At 37.1% G+C, this 14,856-nt stretch overlaps 2 protein-coding genes across 2 annotated transcripts in view; both read left to right on the top strand.

The window, feature by feature from the left end:
* LOC125019714 (major histocompatibility complex class I-related gene protein-like) overlaps positions 1-4,449 on the top strand; it is a 118,646-nt gene extending 114,197 nt beyond the window's left edge. Inside the window, exon 8 of the mRNA XM_047604680.1 lies at positions 3,896-4,449. The gene's annotated coding sequence lies outside the window, so the exon portion shown is untranslated. The remainder of the gene's footprint in view (positions 1-3,895) is intronic.
* A 1,273-nt stretch (positions 4,450-5,722) lies between these two features.
* Positions 5,723-11,456, top strand: LOC125019711 (major histocompatibility complex class I-related gene protein-like). The gene is made up of 7 exons (XM_047604675.1): positions 5,723-5,831; positions 7,725-7,994; positions 9,060-9,338; positions 9,914-10,216; positions 10,412-10,519; positions 10,817-10,834; positions 10,940-11,456. The coding sequence occupies exons 1-7, from the start codon at positions 5,783-5,785 to the stop codon at positions 10,987-10,989; spliced, it is 1,077 nt and encodes a 358-aa protein (XP_047460631.1). The 5' UTR covers positions 5,723-5,782; the 3' UTR covers positions 10,990-11,456.
* The last annotated feature ends 3,400 nt before the right edge of the window (positions 11,457-14,856 follow it).

Below are 14,856 nucleotides of genomic sequence, written 5' to 3' on the forward strand. Positions count from 1 at the left end.
TGAAGTTAGACCTCTGTGACAGAGCTGTGTATCTGCTTCATCTGAAGGTGTTTATCTACTTATCTGCTGCTCAGAGAACACACCATGTCTCCAGCTCATGTAACAAACAGAACCCGACACATTGGACATGATGCAGAAGCTGAACTTAAAAACTCTCAACTCTCTGCCTCACAAAATCCAGTAATATCTGCAGCACAGACGTAGCAGTCGTCACTGATGTGGTGGTTAGCACTGATGCCTCAGTAAGAAGATCTGGGTTTGAATCCAACAGGGTTTTTCTTTCTGGGTGGAGTTTGCATGTTCTCCCTGTGTCTGTGGGTTCTCTCTGGGGACTCTGGCTTCCTCCCACCTCTAAACACATGCTCGTTAGGTTCATTGATTCTAAACTGGCCGTAGGTGTGAATGTCTGTCTCTCTGTGTTAGTCCTGTGATGGACACAAAATGAATGAGTAACAGTAATGGTTTTGAGAAAGTTAAAACAGCTGATGATTCTTTTAATGCAGCTCTAAAAGTCGACTGAGTTTTGGATCAATTTATCATCAGATCCTCTCCTGGTTGGAATAGAAATAAGAAATAAGATATGAGATCACATTAGGTGCTGGGAATCAGTTCTCCCTGATCTATAGACAATATAAATAAGATCATATAAATAACTAAATAATATCTGTAATGTTCATTCCTCCTTAAGTGTGAGATGACACTCAGTTTCTAAATCTCCTGTAGTCTGAGCCCAGCTTAAGGCTGTCCTTCTTCAGAGGAAACATGAATGAATACGATGATAGAAGAATGAACCTCTCAGCTGCTGCTGGATATAAGCTGGATAAAAATCAATAAACAGATGGACCACTTTGATTTTATCCTTTGTTCTCCCCTAAAATATGATTTCCTGTAACATTAGTCACCTGTTTTCTCCATTCTCATCGATTTTTATTTTTATCAGTTTATGGTGAAACAAACTCCAAAGTTTACACCAAGTTAGCTTAGTTAAGTTCTGTTTTATTATACTTTCTAATATTTATTCTCTTGTGTTATTTTTCCACCTTGTTGTTTTTAAACATGTGTATGTTACATTAATTCACGTTACAGCTTAAATAAAACAGAATTCAGCTACCATGTTGACATTCATGTCTGTCTGCACATTTAAAGTAGATTACATACGCATGTGTTTCAGGAAACAAGTATTGAGCAGGTTAATGCCTCCACATGAAGTTCCCTGTTAAACCAGTCTGTACAGATACCGTGTTCATGTAGGTGGAAAGAGGCCAAGACAAGCAGCAGAGTAGTTCCTCTTACTTTGGATACTTTCATTATAAAGACAAAAACCTGTCAGACTAGTTTCAGACATTCACAACAACAGTAAAGTATCAAATTTGTCCTTCAGAATAAAAGCTGACTTGTCTCTGAGTTTGATGTAGCTCTGAGGAGTTAAACGTCTTCCACATCTGATGCAGACGTGGTTCAAACACTGACTCCCTTAAATCTTAAATGGACACAGAAAAATGAAAGTCTCTCCGACACATCACATGTCTCCAACATCCCAGAGCCTCCTGGATCATGTCTCTCCATCTGTAGGCAGGAGCAGACGCCCCATCTTTACCATGAGAAAGTATTATTGTTGTCCAAGAGGAGGACACAGTGACTCCTGAATGTCACATGTTTTATTTCTATTTTTATGAGGTTTTTGTGTGCAACTAAGCTAAAGTCAGTTCAAGACTAAGTTTGTTCATCACATCATCTCTTTTTTTCTAAGGTTTGTTTTTGTCGCCCTCTAGTGGAAGGACACTGACTTTCAGCTTTCACTGAGAATCCAATGAGTCACATGAGTAACACTAGTCATTTGAAACAGTGAATAAAACTGAATAAAAATAATTCAATTGATTGTCAAATTAAAAGAAGAAGAAAACAAACTCAACTACCCAGAATGACAAAGTGACAACATGTTAGTAGGGAGGATATCTATATTTGCAAATGAGTTGATTTAGTTAAATTCCTACAGGATCGATGCCATATGATAATATTTAGCAGTGAAATTGCTCCTCCTCCTCCTCCTCCTCCTCCTCCTCCTCCTCCTCGTCCTCGTCGTCGTCGTGCTCCTCCTCCTCCTCCTCATCATCATCATCATCATCATCATCATCATCATCACTGCAGTGGTTTCACTTCAAAAACTGCAAACATCCGTCATTTTAAATATTCACTGAATGTTGTTCATGGCACTTTTCTCTAAAATAAATACAAATTAAATAAACAGCTACAGACGAAGAATATTTGAATATTTGATTTTTATTTCTTTTCTTTTTTCTTCTTTGTTTTCATGCAGTTTAACACTTTCATTATGCAGAAGTAAAATCATGATGTTACCATCCAGTGATGACACATAGCATGTTGAAAGAATTTGTATGGATATACTAATGACCTGACAGCTGACACATTTGTAGAACTATCAGCCTTTTATTTTGCTATAATCAACAGTTTATATCTCATCTCATCTTCTGCTACCTCTTATCCTCACTAGGTTCGCGGAGGTTTGCTGAAGTCTGTCCCAGCTGTCATTGGACAAGAAGCGGGGTACACCCTGGACAGGTCTTTAGTCTTTTGCTAACACAGACACAAACAACAGTCATACTCACACTAACTCCTAAGGCAGATGTGGAGGTGGCACACACACGAAGAACATGCAAACTCTCAGACCTTCTCCGAGCCTCTGTGCCGCCCTCAACTGTTTATATGTAAAAGTAACTATAATCTTTACAAGTAAATCATTAAGTATAAATGTGTCTCTGCATCCTGTCATGTGTCTGTGTCTCTGCTGCTTCATCTAAAGACGTCTGTCTCTACTTGTCCGATGCTAAAGTCCAAAACATAGCAGCTCAGGTAACACAAACAATTATACACATTGAACATGATGCAGTTTCTTACATGAACAACTCAGAACACTGAGAATAACTTTAGTTAAAAAACACTTCATTAGTTTATGAAAGAACAGCTCAGCAGTAGATTTATTAATGATTACTCTGTAATATTATCTCAGTGCGGCCTTTGTGGATGAAAAAAGTATAAGTATGAAGGACATTTTTAATATTCACATAAAACCTGTTTGACTTGATTCTATGTCCACTTATGTTGGCACAACAAACCTGGATCCAGTCAGCAGGTTTCTGTTTACCATCTTCTCTGCAGTGGTTGTTGTTGTCGTCGTCTTTGCAGCAGCTGCTGGATCCATGGTTCATAGAAAGAAACAAGGTGAGCTACTTTGATTTAGTCTTTGAGTTGAATCCTACAGTTTGAACCATCCAGCAGTAAAAGCTGAGTAAGTCTCAGAGTCAGGAGAAGTCAGGAGAACATGACTATACTATGATGATGAGGGAGAGAAGTGATGAAGAAAGAAACAAAGTGAGAACTAAACAGAAGAGCAGAGTGGATTTATTCTTCAGGTTGAGTGAGTAGAAGAGGATCATATTCACTGGAGATAAGATGATGAAAGATATTCTGACATTAACAACTGGAAGTGAAATGACCTGTCTTTACTTTTCATTTCAGACCAAAAGGCTCCACCTGGTAAGTAAAACTTATTTTATTCTGTTTCATCTCATCTAACAAACTGTTGATGTCTTTTATTTACTGTTAGTTGACTATTTACTCAGTTTCTGACCTCACAGTTTGTGCCACCGAGGTGCCTGAGGTGGGAATGATGCTTGATCCAATGTCCAGCACTAAATACAGATGAGAACACATCCAGGATACATGACCTCCTCTCAGACCCTGTTTAGTGGTAGTTTCTTCCACATTTGAAGCCAATAACATTAATTATATTGTTACCAAACCATCTGTCAGTTCTTGGGATTTATCAGACAGCAAGTGAATGTTTGTCCTCAAAGTTGTGTCTGTGTAAATGTAGATGCTGACGGCTGAAACGTTACTGACCACAGGAAGTGGATGTCAGAGCAGAGTACTTCACGTCTCCAGCTGCTCTGCTGTGGCTCCAACAAACCCCTGACTCCAGTCCAGCAATGACGCCCACAAAGAAGACAGAGACAGAGGGAGAGAGGCTGCAGGCAAAGGAGAAGACTCACACTGGTCCTCATAGAAGATCACATCACTGATGTCTACATCAGCTCCAACTCAGTGAAATTCATTTTTAATTCATTTTACTAATATTCATGTCCGTTGTACTACTAAGCCATTGGTTAAGGACTTTTTAAACCTCATTGAATCTTTTAATCTGTTACAGTCTGTCAGGTTCCACACAGGAGTTCACAAAGTTCAGCTTTATTTGAGTTTTATTTATCCCTGTCAGATTTTTAAACCGTGCACTACTGCTTGTTGTTGTCATAGATTTAACCCCTTTGGTGCCACACGCTTCTCTGCCCTTTTTTTATGAACAAAAGAGCACAGGTGGAAAAAAAATATGCAAAGGAAAATTTGTAGAAATACAAGAAACATTTAATCTTAAGAATTCTATTTTAACACTATGAATGCTGCACTTAACACCTCCAAATTGTGATTGTCTCAACGTTGTTTACAATCTTTCCTAAAAATGTTTAATTCTGATTTTTCTTCAGTCTATTTTCTTCAAAGCACCAAAGCTGCTCTTCTAAAGGTTTTTAATGATCTTTATTTATTAGTTTCTGAGTCAGGTGACTCTGCTTTTGACACTGTAGACCACAGCAGCACCTTGATGATGCAGTTTCTACCTCTGCGTCCCTTCCTTGTGGAGTCCCCCAGGGTTCTATTCTTGGGCCGATTTTATTTTCCCTGTACATGCTCCTCTTAGGCTACATCCTCAGGAAGTACGCCATCTCATTACATTTTTTTTAAAGATGATACACAACTCTGCCTGACCTTCAAACGAAATGATTTTAATTCCCTAAAACCATCCTAGACTGGACATTATTGATCGCATAGCCTTAATTTCTTACATTTCAACCAAAGTATAACTGAGGTCATGATGTTTGGACCTAGTGATGCCTGTGAGGCTCCTCTTATATGTCAAACCCTCCGTTACAAACCTACGTGTGATTATAATCAGTGATTTTAAACTGGAGAAAATGATTCTTCCAGCGGAGGCTTTTATCCTAAACTCAAGTCTCTTAGGAGATGGTTCTTCCTCAGGTGCAGCCTCCTCTCTCTGGAACACTTTACCTTTACGTCTTAGGTGGCCCAGACACTGCCTGTTATTAAACCCGTTCTTGTAACTGTTTTTATACATTCGTATTAAATTTGAGGGCAGCTATTTTTTATTGTGTTTTAATGTAATTTATTTTTTTTTTAACATCTTTTTTTGTGCGTTGACTATTTTTTACATGGCTTGACTACACCTTACAACACTTGGGTCACAATTTGTTGTTTTTAAATGTGTTTTATAAATAAATTCACATTGATAGTGATCTTGTTTTGCCTCTCTCTGTTCTTTTCCTCTCACAGCAGTTACAGCTCAGTGTATTGACTGAACTTTAATTTGTATGAAGATCCTAATGAATGTTTAAATGATACAGTAGATGAACAATCATCTGAACTGTTTTAGTTCCTACAGTTAATGAAGTTTGAGCTGACACATTTTTACCTGACAGACAAACAACTGCTTGAATTCTACATTACCATTGTGCGTGAGGAAGTGAAATTTGAAAGATCCTTTTTTTAACTGTCACATGTTACCTTGTGAGAAACAACTCTTCTTGGTTAGGACAACCACTATGAATTCAGCAAACATGTTTCAGTTAAACACATTCGTACCAGTCCAAGCAGCTGGTGACTTGGTCTAAAGTCTTCATAGAAACAGAACAAGATGAAAACTTTGCTTTTGTTGCTTCTCTTCTGTCGTGTTTCATTAACAGGTAAGATCTCATTCACATTCTTCATTAACTTTTCTTTTCTTTTCTTTTTCATATTTGTGATGATGTTTTATGTTCCCTTTTCTTTCTCAAGATTCAAGACTCTTTATTGTCAAATACTCTGTAACAATGCAGCATTAATTAATTCATTTCTTGGTCCATGGAGCGCACTCGACTTCACAAAAGCAAACTACAATAAATAAAATAAAACAGACAAACAAAAAAAAAAACTTTCTGAACATGCTGGTTCATGTGTGCGGGCTCTGAATACTTTAATTACATTCAGCAGTAAAAGCTGAGTAAGTCTCAGAGTCAGGAGAAGTCAGGAGAACATGACTATACTATGATGATGAGGGAGAGAAGTGATGAAGAACCAAAAAAAGTGAGAACTAAACAGAAGAGCAGAGTGGATTTATTCTTAATCTTTATCAAAGCTACTTGAAACCTCTCGAAGGCCAGTTGTCGTTTTTTAAATGCTTTTTGGACTTCCAAGTTGTTACTATATATATTATTTGAATATTTTTTTAAGGGTTCAGCAGAACTTAGAATATCTTTGTTTCCAGGTTAGTTTAATCCCAGTAAATAAAAGAACAGCCAAACATTAAAAATATATTCTGACAGTGAGTTTAACCTCTGTGATCAGTTTACGGGGTTTGTCGTCCTCTAGTGGAAGTTCACTGAATCACAACTTTCACAGTGAATCAAACAAACGCATCCAGGCTGAACACTAGATGGAGGACTTCAACAGATTTTTAACATGACTGATTTTAAAAGGTTACAACTGCTCCACATACAATTATAAGATTATTATTTGACATTAGACAAAGATTTAAATGAGACTGTTGTCAATGAGACGTGGACAGACACTTGATATATTTCACATCCAGAAATCTAAATGGTCTTCTACCAATTTGAACTCTTTTATTGAAGATGCAGCTCTGCAATTAAAGATGTAAATAACAAATAATTATTGTTTTATTAGATTAGATTAGATTATCTTAGATCAGATTAGATTAGATTAGATTAGATTAGATTAGATTAGATTAGATTAGATTAGATTAGATTAGATTAGATTAGATACTTTAAATTATTTTACCAACTGTTGCACTGGTAAAAGTGTTGTCCCAGAGTCACACATGAACACACATGTCACAGGTGCCTGTCACACCTGAAGAGTCTTATATTGGATGAAATCCCACTGTTCATTTTTAAGGCAATGAAATCTCCATGAAACTGACAAACGAAGAGAGAGATTTAATTTTAGCCCTGAAAACAGCTCCAATTAATAGTCACAATGGATTCAATATTTATTATGGACTCATGGCTCCTCTGACTTACATGACTTTTTATATTTGTTTTATCTTCACGTGCAAATAAAGAAAGTTCAAAAGAGGGCTGTAACATAAACTGGGGACACATGACAGAGTTACAAAAAAAGGTTTATTTAACTTAAAGAGAAAAGACAACAGCAACAGGTGAGACATGGAGAACTTCCAGAGCTGGAAAGTGATCCTTTTATTCAGTGTTCTCATGTGTGGCTAAGGTCAGTATCCAGTATCCAGTAGTGGTGTAAAGGAGCGTAACAAAGAGCAGAGAAGTTTTACTTTCAGTTCAGTCAAACACACTCTAAGCAGTTCAACCTTCTGGTGCTGTAGTCGTACGTCTTTACCAAAATAAGAACAAGATGAAAACTTTGATTCTGTTTATTTCTGTTCATTCATGTTTCATCATCAGTTCACTTTTCTATCCTTCATCATCCTTTCAGGTCATTCTATAAGTGTGATTCTATAACTGTGTCACAGTTCTGCTGCAACCTCAAAATTTATTTTTGCAACTTTAAGAGAATTCAGTGTGTTCATTTATTTACTGACATTATAAACCTTGTTTGTCCCACAGTGAAACACACCCTGAAAAATTACATCACTGCATCTGCTGGACTCACAAACCTACCAGAATATTTTTCTCTGACAGTGGTTGATGACATTCAGGGGATTTACTGTGAACGTAGCAACAAGACTTTAGAGCCGAAACAGGACTGGATGAAAACACTCTTTGACAACGATCCTGAACAGATGAAGTTCTACAAGGGGTGGTGTTTTTCAAGGTGTCCTTGTCTGTTCCAGTCCTGGATTTCCAGTTTGAAGGAACGCCACAATCAAAGTGAAGGTACAGTATGTTCTGACCGCAGATCATTATTTATTATGGACTACATGTCCAAACAGAACTGGCTCATTAGTTTGTCTTTATTACTTTGCTCTTCATTATGGTGTTTTATTGCCACTCCTTATCCATGACAAAAAATATTGATGTAATTGTTCTAAGTGTTGGTCTTACATATTAAAGTTTGTTACATTTACATGAATCTTGAAAAAGTTATATGACAACGGTTTTTCGTCCTTGGAATCTGGAGCCTGAGTGATAGAGAGGATGTTGGTTACAGGCTGTAACCCCAGATTCTATGAGTATAGAAAGAGCTGGGGGATATATCAAACTAACTGGATTCATTTAAGTTTTTATTAATAGTTTAAAAAAAAGTAGTCATCAGAGAACTGAACAGTTTTGTCAGGGCACAATAAGCTTGAGCTGCAGAGACAGTGACACTGAAATGGACTGAAATGGATTTTTCTTGTAGCGTGTCATGACCTGGCTCAAAGGCAATGACAAATACGGAAAGTTGCAGTGTCAACTTAAATGCAAAAATATGTTTATTTAAATAAAGAAACACAAAAGAACAAAATACAAGTATGAGATGTGTTAGTCTGTATAATCAGTAATGTGTATGTGTGTGTGTGGAATATGAAGTGTGTGGTGTTGTAGAGATAAAGTAAACAAAAGGACAAACAAAAGATATGAGCGCTTGCGAGAGAGCCACCGAACCAAACAGCGACGAAACAAGTTGTGAAAGGCAAGATAGAGGAGAGCAAGGCATCAGTCAGCAGTGGCATTTATCTCCTTCCATGCACTGGGCCCAGGTGCTCACGATCAGTAATTGTCCAGGTGGATCAGCTGATCACCTTGGAAGAAAACACTGTCGATATTCCATTGGTTAATTATCCCAAGCGGCCAGCAGGGGACGTAACACATGGAACAACAGCTGTGTAAAGTTTGTAAAAACATTATTCAAATGAGTATTGGTGTAGCACAATGCACGTTGAATAATGTTTAAAAATCATCATTAGATATTTGTACCTGATTGTTAATTGAAGTCTCTGGTGTCTGTTTGTCTCTCAGGTGTCCACATCTTACAGCTAATGCAAGGCTGTGAATGGGACGATGAGACTGGACAGGTTACTGCCTTCTGGCAGTACGGATACAACGGAGAAGACTTCATTACATTTGATCTGAAGACAGAGACATGGATCGCTCCAAAACCACAGGCTGTCTCCACCAAACTGAAATGGGATACTGAGACATCTAGAATGAAATACAATGTGTGGCTGATCACCCAGATTTTTCCTAAATGGCTGAAGACGTATGTGGAGTATGGGAACACCACTCTGATGAGGAAAGGTAAAGTCATGTGACCTCATGTAGCTCAGTGAACACAGTATTTCTTGTGTATAGCATCTCATCAGTCTTACATTAACTTCTCTCTGGTTGTTATTTGTGGCCTCTGGACTTGTTTTCTTTAACATCACAGGCAGATTTACATGTTTTATTAAGATTAAAATACCTGCACCAACAGTTGGTGGTAGTCTATGAAATGTGGTACATATTCATGGTCCACAGAAGATGAACTGAGTCCCTGACTTTTCATTTAGCTCCATCTTCAGGTCAAAAGGTCAAAATTTAATGACCAGATTAGGCTCACGTGTCTTTTTTCTTTGAGTTAATCCACAAAGACCATCATGCAAATAGGAAGAAAGAAGACAGCATTTAACTTTTTGACATGTTGACATGTACATGGTGACATAAAGACGGAATGTGTTTGAATTCAGACTGACAGAGCTGCTACAGTAGCTGACTATAGATTCTTAGTATTTATTTATTTTGACTTTGATTTTCTATCTTGTCTTGATTTCATTTCTTCCCTTTTTGTTCTTTATCATCTTTCTCTACTTCCTCCTCTATTTCTCTCCCTCCAGACGTCCCCTCAGTGTCCCTCCTCCAGAAGACTCCCTCCTCTCCAGTCAGCTGCCACGCTACAGGTTTCTACCCTGACAGAGCCACGATGTTCTGGAGGAAAGATGGAGAGGAGATTCATGAAGGAGTGGAACATGGAGAGATCCTCCCCAACCATGATGGATCCTTCCAGATGAATGTTGACCTGGACATTTCATCAGTCTCACCTGAAGACTGGAGGAGGTACGACTGTGTGTTTCATCTCTCTGGTGTGGAGGACGACATCATCACCGAACTGGATGAAACACAGATCAGAACCAACTGGGGTAAGAGGACATGAATGTGGTTAGTTGGATATTTAAGGTCTCGTCCTGCAGGTTAGTTGGTAATTTATCTAAACAGAGTGCCATTGGACACTGAGGTTTTATACAGACGGAAAGTAAATGAACTGGAATGTACCTCTCTTTTAACCATCTTTATCTGGACTTTTCTTGATCTTTAGTTTGTTCTTTATTCAACAGTGAAGCCCAGTAACATGACCACCAACATCACCATCATCTCTGCAGTGATTGTTGTTGTCGTCGTCTTTGCAGCAGCTGCTGGATTCATGGTTCATAGAAAGAAACAAGGTGAGCTACTTTGATTTAGTCTTTGAGTTGAATCCTGCAGTTTGAAGCATCCAGCAGTTAAAGCTGAGTAAGTCTCAGAGTCAGGAGAAGTCAGGAGAACATGACTATACTATGATGATGAGGGAGAGAAGTGATGAAGAAAGAAACAAAGTGAGAACTAAACAGAAGAGCAGAGTGGATTTATTCTTCAGGTTGAGTGAGTAGAAGAGGATCATATTCACTGGAGATAAGATGATGAAAGATATTCTGACATTAACAACTGGAACTGAAATGACCTGTCTTTACTTTTCATTTCAGACCAAAAGGCTCCACCTGGTAAGTAAAACTTATTTTATTCTGTTTCATCTGATCTAACAAACTGTTGATGATTTCTCCAGACTATGAGTTGACCTTTAACTCTGTTTGTTTCTGACCTTACAGATAGTGAAGTCAGCTCTGAGCTCTCTGAGAGACTGGATCCAGAAACCTGACTGACAAACACCATGAGTTTCTTTATATGGGATCATCTTTACTAAATTGATTCAAAGTTGTTGAATAGATTTGTTCTATTTTAAAGTTCACCATAACTTAAACACTTCACTAGTTTTCTTGATGATGTAATATTCTCTCTATAAGGTCTGTGTGGATGAGTAAGTGGAATTTCAAATATGCTTTTTCATTCCTCTGTCACATGTTTACTTTTGAGAAACCAAAATGTTTTTGATTTGATTCTATTTCCACTTTTGGTTGGCACAGCCACCACAAATCCAGTCAGCAGGTTTCAGTTAAACACATTCACATCAGTCCAACCAGCTGGTGACTAGGTCTAAAGTCTTTATAGAAACAGAAAAAGATTTCAATGATTTTTATCAAGATCAATTAATTCCGTTTCAAATGATCTCCTCAACCGTTTGTGATTTCTCCAGACCTTTTCCTTCATTTACTAAGAGTGACTCTTTTACTCTGTTTGGTTTCAGACCTTACAGAACTCTCTGAGAGACTGGATCCAGAAACCTGACTAACAAATAAAATGAGTTTCTTTATTACTAAATTGATGTCAAAGTTGTTGAATAGATTTGTTTGTATTTTCGAGTTGACTATAACTTAAACACTTGATACTGGATCATATCATCAACCAAGGGAGTTTACAGTTAGAGACCAGATCAGATGAAGTCTAGTGGAACCAGGTAGTGATGGTGGTTTAATTACTGAGCAGGAAATCACATTCATATAAAAGTGTTTGTTCAGTCAACTGAGCCAGTGAATGTAGTTTTGTCCCTGGAGATTAAGTGAAGATACAAGATAGAGACAAATAAGTTAATGTAATCTTTGTGTGTGATATGATCATGTCATATCTTTTGTTCTCTTCTTTTTGAGAGAAGTTAAAGAGTCCCTATCTTGTAATAAACTCTTGAGATCGAGGGGAAAACCACATAGCAAGTCACATAGTAGCTTTAAACCCTGAATTATTTATTGTGTTTCTTAAGATTATATTTAGCTTGTTTGCTTTAATTGTAAATAATTTCTCACTGATTTCTCACATATGTTGTGTTTTCTTTTTTTTGTCTGTTGTTCAGCAAAGTTTGTTGTCATTTTTATTCTGTACCTTCCATCTGTTACCAAATTCTAATATTTTTTATTTTCAAGTTTATGCACAAAGTATTTGTAAAGCATATAATTTTCTGTAATGTTCCTATTTTCATTTATAACAAGGAAACCAAGACTTTTTTTCTCTTTCTTTGTGATCAGTTTGCTGTTGTTGTTGTCGCCCTCTGGTGGACAGAACCAAACATCGCATACATCCAGTGGTGGTTCTCGCTTGAAATTATTTTGCATTTAGTTATTATATTAATTTGTAATATTCTATCTGTAAGGTCTGTGTGGATGAGGAAATGAAATTTCAAAGATGTTTCTTTAATCCTCTGTCACTTGTGACAAAACAGTTTGACTTGATTTCATTTCCACTTTTACAGTCAGCACAAATCCAGTCATCAGGTTTAAGTTCAACACATTCATATCAGTCCAACCAGCTGGTGACTTAGTCTAAAGTCTTTATAGAAACAGAACAAGATGAAAACGTGGCTTTTGTTGCTTCTTTACTGTCACTTTTCATCAACCATTAAGATCTCATTCACATTCTTCATCTTTATCTTTACTTTTCTTGTTTCCTTTTAACAGAAACCTACCACATTTGTGGTAATGAATTGTTTAATATTTCTTTTTCTTTCTCAAGATTCTTCACTGTCAAACACTGCAACAGTGCAGCATCATTACCAACAGTGAATTTCTTAATATTTTTTTTCTTATAATTTTTTTAAGTGTTCAGCAGAACTTAGTCATTTTTTTTATAATGGTGCTGATCAGAATCTCTTTGTTTCCAGGTTATTTTAATCCCAGTTAATAAAAGAACAGCCAAACATTAAAAAAAATATTCTGACAGTGAGTTTAACCTCCGTGATCAGTTTACGGGGTTTGTCGCCCTCTAGTGGAAGTTTACTGAATCATTTCACAAAACTTTCACGGTGAATCAAACAAACACATCCAGACTGAACACTAGATGGTGGACTTCAATAGAATATTTAGTCATAGTCATTTCAACAGCACTCATGCTGTTACATACAATTATAAGACTATTATATGACATTTGATAAAGATTTAGGCTGAAGATAAATGAGCACCAAACTACGGAACTTTTAAGAGTTTTCAGGATTTTAACCCTTTAAATGTCGGTCTGAAAATACTTTTTAAACGTTCTTTTCTTTCTTTCTTTCTTTCTTTCTTTCTTTCTTTCTTTTTCTTTCTTTCTTTCTTTCTTTCTTTCTTTCTTTCTTTCTTTTTTTTTTTTTTTTTACAAAAGACAACAAAAAACTGAATTATTTTCCATAAAATAAACAGTAGGTGGATGGGACTCAGAGTCTTGGATATGTCAAAGATTAGCAATAAAATTGATTTGATTGCATTAGTGTTTTTATGTAGTGTCAGATACTCCCTCTGGACACCTTCGTGGCCAAAAATGAGCCATTGACTTCCATTATAACTACAATATGGCTGCTATTCCAGTATAAAACCATGTTCACACTGATGAATCCGATGTTGATTTAAAAGCTGGGCTTCACGCAGTATGCTTATGATGGAGAAGACTTCATTGCTCTGGATATGAACACGTTAACATGGATCACTCCAAAACCTCAGGTCGTCTCCACCAAACTAAAATGGGATACAGAGAGAACTAGAATAAAATTCAACCAACAGTTTGTCACTCAAATTTGGCCTGAGTGGATGAAGATGTATTTACACTATGGGAAGAGCTCTCTGTTGAGAACAGGTACGTAGAATCACTACAAGAGTTAGTTGATTCCACTCGAATTTCATTAAGCATTACATACATGTAAACGGTCTGGATGAGAGCCAAGATGAGCTTCTTTGATTTAGTCTTTGAGTTGAATCCTACAGTTTGAAGCATCCAGCAGTTAAAGCTGAGTAAGTCTCAGAGTCAGGAGAAGTCAGGAGAACATGACTATACTATGATGATGAGGGAGTGAAATGATGAAGAAAGAAACAAAATGAGAACTAAACAGAAGAGCAGAGTGGATTTATTCTTCAGGTTGAGTGAGTAGAAGAGGATCATATTCACTGGAGATAAGATGATGAAAGATATTCTGACATTAACAACTGGAAGTGAAATGACCTGTCTTTACTTTTCATTTCAGACCAACGCTGTCCACCTGGTAAGTAAAACTTATTTTATTCTGTTTCATCTGATCTAACAAACTGTTGATGATTTCTCCAGACTATGAGTTGACCTTTAACTCTGTTTGTTTCTGACCTTACAGATAGTGAAGAAGCTCTGAGCTCTCTGAGAGACTGGATCCAGAAACCTGATAGAGTAGATTCAAAACTCGTCAGTCTGTCAAACCAAACTCAGCATCATTTTCTGCTCTATAATGTTTTGATGTCATAGTTGAGAAGATGCTTTTCTTCAGCCACATTATGTTCATCTCTCTGGAGACTGGAGCTTTGTAACTGTTTCACGAGTCGTCACCTCCCTGAGAATAAAATATAATTTTCAATCTATGCAAGCAGCTTTATCAGTATCACGGACTGTTCACACCTGATTATGATGATGTTTAAATGTGAGCTCACCTGAACTCTCACAGCAGTGACTTGTTCTCTTGCAGCTCAGTGTATTGATTGAACTTTAATGTATGGAGATCCTAATGGATATGTTTAAATGCTGAACCAATCATCTGAGCTTGGTTCACTTCTGAGAAACGTTTTGACTTGATTCTATTTCCACTTTTTGGTTGGGACAGCCACAAATCCAGTCAGCAGGTTTCGGTTTAAACACAGTCATGTCA

The sequence above is a fragment of the Mugil cephalus genome, chromosome 14 (assembly GCF_022458985.1).
Source record: "Mugil cephalus isolate CIBA_MC_2020 chromosome 14, CIBA_Mcephalus_1.1, whole genome shotgun sequence".
Taxonomy (NCBI): Eukaryota; Metazoa; Chordata; class Actinopteri; order Mugiliformes; family Mugilidae; genus Mugil; species Mugil cephalus.

Excerpts from the sequence above, each read along its gene's own strand:
- LOC125019711 (XM_047604675.1), top strand. The coding sequence starts at position 5,783 with ATGAAAACTTTGCTTTTGTTGCTTCTCTTCTGTCGTGTTTCATTAACA. Across the intron at positions 5,832-7,724 it reads CTGTCGTGTTTCATTAACAG|TGAAACACACCCTGAAAAAT; the intron begins GTAAGATCTCAT and ends TTTGTCCCACAG. Across the intron at positions 10,217-10,411 it reads ACAGATCAGAACCAACTGGG|TGAAGCCCAGTAACATGACC; the intron begins GTAAGAGGACAT and ends TTTATTCAACAG.